At 42.3% G+C, this 4307-nt stretch overlaps 1 protein-coding gene across 1 annotated transcript in view; it reads right to left on the bottom strand.

Moving 5' to 3' along the window:
- Window positions 1-4262, bottom strand: part of LOC109951874 (calsyntenin-2-like) — a 221980-nt gene extending 217718 nt beyond the window's left edge. The window contains 1 exon segment of the mRNA XM_020586609.1: window positions 3987-4262. Within this exon segment, the coding sequence (XP_020442265.1) occupies window positions 3987-4050 (64 nt within the window). The 5' untranslated portion in view covers window positions 4051-4262.
- Between the last annotated feature and the right edge of the window lie 45 nt (window positions 4263-4307).

Raw genomic sequence — 4307 nt, 5'->3', positions numbered from 1 at the left:
ATATATATATATATATATGAAAAGTAAAGTGAGATGAGACGCCCACTCACTGTGTGGTACACCCAGTTCAGACAGCAACTGAACTACATGCTTGCGCACACCGACTCCACTTCTAAACGCCCTCCTCTCTCTTCCTTCAACATCTAAAAAAGACAGAGCTAGAAGAGACAAAAATACAAGAGGTGGAACAACAGGAGTCAGATACTGTATGTAGTGTAAAGAAGAAGAAAGGTGTATATGCCAGTGTGGGATATACTAGATACTATACTAAGATCTGGTAACAGCTTTCAGGACAAAACTTTCTCTCATTTGTGACTTTCTGTGGATGTTTGAAAGCCACTCACCACAGTCTATCATCATCACGTACTTAATACTAAGGTGGAAATGTTCGATTTCTCATTAGCCATAAAAAAAAGCAGGTGTTCTCTAAAAAGCCAAAGTTCAACATGCTACAAGGTGCTGTTTGATATTCGAATTCCAGGGTTTGCTGCAGATCTAGATCAGTAATCACAGCATCACAGGGACCCACTTTTTCTCTTTACTTGAAGACGATAGCTTAAACTTATCCACCCTGCCTCTGTATTTTGTCTCTGATGCTTTAGATCTGCAGCTGGATCAACAGCCTGCATGGCTCGCCCCCAACCACTGCAGCCACTAAGCCCTCCTACTCCTCAAATGGCACACAGCTGTACCAAGATCAGCGGAGCTTTGAAAATGGAGGACAAAGCAAGTGTTTGTATAAAAAAAAAAAAAAAAAAAGAAAATCTGTGATGTTTCTCCATGTCCCTGAGCCCTGCCTTCGCTGGCTGTGGCAGGCTGGGCAGGATTTGTGCCACATCCCGTGTCACAGCCTTGTTGGAGGATTTATAGAGTGCTCCCATAATGCACTTCCTCTCTTCAAAGAGGGGACATAAATTTGCTTCTGTTTCTTTGTCACCCTGCTTTTTTTTTTTTATATATTTGTTAATGGGTTCCTCAAATGACTATGCTCTTTACTTTCTTTATCCCTCATGCACACACACATAAAAAAGGTACTGGCTTACATGCCCAGACTTGCATACAGAGGCCCTAGAGTATATAGAAAACATTTTTTTTTTTTTTTTTATCAATTATGACTTGTGTAAATTAATCCTGCAGCTTCACAAGCAAGTGTTAGACCAAAGCCACAGCCTAAAGCACGTTGCCAGGTGGCCTCTTCCAGAGGCTGAATATTACATTCTAACTGTTTGCATGTTTACTGTAAAAAAATTACAGAGTGTTTATCTGGTTTATAATAAAGCACCAAAAAGGTTCCACCAACAAAGAGGCACACTGTGGGCAGCTGAATTAAAATACACTGTGTTGGTAATGAGCTATCTAAATTCAGAGTTCATATTGCTTGGAATTACACAAAGGCAGAGCTCCGGGCAGCACAGGCAAAAAAACTCTATAGCTCTTTCTGCTTCTCTGCCAGAAGATTCTCCCTGTCGAGCGGCGACACGGTTGGTTCTGGGGAAATCGTTTGAGCCGCAGTATGTATCTGTGAACGCAATAATTCCTTTGTAAACATTATCATCTTCTTGCCCATTTTGCATCCTTGGCAGCTGTCAACATGTTGGCTGCACTCTATCACTCTCCCCACGCGTGCACAGGCAAGCTCGCTTACACACACACACCTACACACAGAGGGATGTTAGCGCTTCAAGCCCCAACTACTGACAACTTTGAAACACATACTAAGTAGAGAGAGACACTTTTAGCCTCACACACACACACACACACACACACACACACACAGAGTCTGAATGGATGACTTGAGGGTGACGGTGATTAAAGGAAGTTGCACATCCATGCTTTCCTGGAATGAAATGGTGGCTAAACAGAAAGTGACAAGAGTAGCGGCACTTCAAAGTTATCTGGAAAACAGCTTTGCATATTGGCACTATGGAGGTGGATCCTTGGTTTACTTGACATGAATGCACTATTTCCATTGCATTTCAAAAACTGAAATGGAGAAACAGATTCAGGGGTAAGAAATGGGGAACGATTTAGGTTTGTTGTTTCGTATGGGTTCTGCTTCATGCCAACTGTGACAGGAAATAGGAAAAGCAGTGAGGGTCAGAGTAGCTACAGATAGCACATACACAGATCCTGGAGACAATAGGCTCTTATTTTCTCCTGGTTTTAACTCCACTGTACAGTGGCCCTGGGGAATCAATTAAAACCATGGTGTGCTTGGTTTTTCCACCCCCACTGACTTGGCAGTAATTTGTTTACTTCACAGTAAGGCCCTGGATACAAAAAAAATAACGAATCTTTCTTTACAAGCAACTATGCTGTTACCATATACAAACGTACCAGGTAACACACAACATCCACTATAAGTCACAATATGTCTCGAGCAGATACTCAAGTGCAGCACATAAATCAGTCTACTTTTTCTGGTAAGTAAATTCTGTTCAAATGGAAGAGTACTGTATGTATATTAAGACAAAAGCTTGCCCTCTGTGCCAGCTTACTGTACAGCCCACAGCCTGTCTATTAGCATATGCTTTCCTCCACACACAAGACTGTAACCGCAGCCAGCTAGCTGACCGGCAGTTTCCTGTGTCACAAGGCAAGAAGGATGAACAACTTATCAGGCTTATGATGTCTTTTGGCTGCCACACAAAACTGACCAGTGTCACCTTGTTATTTCACTGTGTAAAAGTATGTCCTTGTCTGCAGGGAGTTGATTATCACAAACTTGTTGCCACATTTACCAGCTTACCTATGGCACATGCCAGACTTACAAGCGAACTGAGCGATCCTGCTGCAATGGGGATAATGGTAGACCTGAAATTAGCTCCGTGGTGAAGCAAAACTGCCAACAGCATGGCACATATTTATGACATCTGGATGTTATTATCATGTATCTACACCTTCAGGGATTATTTGCCATATGTTTTGGAATTTTAAAGAGCTAATTGCAGCTGTTGATACTATACATCTCATCCATGCTTCATGTGCAATGTACATGTTTCAAATGGTTTCATCAAAATTTAGGCGAAACTGAAGACACCTTCAGCCGTGTAAAAATAAAGATAGTATTGTCTTTTTTTGTAGAGGAAGACCCCTTTCCCAGTCGGTGAAGCAGATGCAGGATTTGTTTCTGAAAGATATTACCATCTTTACTTTGTTTGGTAAGTGATGTGATCATGCTTTCAAATCAAGACTCCCCTGTCCAGACTTGTTGTGTGAATCCTGTTTGATGTGGGTGCTCTCTCCAAGTCCACAATAAAATCATTATGGGCCAATGATAACACAATAGTTTTAATAATACTCTCAATTTTCAATTCTAAATGTGCTGAAAGGCAGTGGAAGACATCAAATGTTATGTCTTCTCAGGTTTCAACACAAATAAACTCAGATTATCTGCTACACTTTTCTCCTACCTACTGTTACTTTATCAGTCACAATAAACCATAACAGGAAAAACTCACTAACTCACAACGTCTAACCATGTAACAGAATGTTTCTGCCACATCCAGCCCCTAAAAAAATATTACAAATGTTTCAATGAATGAAGGATTTTTTATAACAAAAAAAAATGAACAGTACTACAAACCCCTAAAATTCTAGCAATACCACGAGACTAGCACACACACACACACACACACACACACACACACCATTTCTGTATAGAACTACTGTAGAGGTGCAATAAAAGATGAGACAAAAAGACAGACCCTCAGTCCACATTAGGGGCTTACAGGGAGTTATACAGTTACAATTAGTAGGCCCAGTCTCCACAAGTTCAAAGACGAACCCTGCAGGAAAATGATCGTTACGTTCTTGAGGGAAAAAACACCAAACTCACAGACACAGCCTTAGTAATCAGTTATTTGTAGCAGGTGGCCAATTCTCTGTATCCACACAGGCTCTCTGGCCATGTCCACCTACAATAAAGCTGTAGCGCACTCGCAGATGCGCACAATACAGAGCAAGTTGCCCTTCACCTAGCATACCTTTGGTGTGAGCAGCGCTCATCCCCAGAGCCATTACAGCCAACACGCCGGCTATTCTCAGCATCTTCACGGTGGAGATTCAGCTTGGGGAAGGAAAGGGACTACGGAGACCTCTTTCCTCTTCTTTTCTCTTTATGCTGTCTTTCTCTCTCCTTCTCCTTTCCGCCCTCTCCTTCTTATTCAATGCCTGAAGATATCTCCTCTTCCTTTCAGCAGTGTGAAAACAGTTCACTGATATGTGGGACAAGACAGGCAGCGTGGAGTAGGATGAGGACACCGGGCACCCGCAACGCACCCCGCCGCACCGCACCGCGCCCACCG

The sequence above is a fragment of the Monopterus albus genome, unplaced genomic scaffold, assembly GCF_001952655.1.
Source record: "Monopterus albus unplaced genomic scaffold, M_albus_1.0 scaffold8.1, whole genome shotgun sequence".
Classification (NCBI taxonomy): domain Eukaryota; kingdom Metazoa; phylum Chordata; class Actinopteri; order Synbranchiformes; family Synbranchidae; genus Monopterus; species Monopterus albus.
This window is presented reverse-complemented; position numbering and strand designations above follow the sequence as displayed.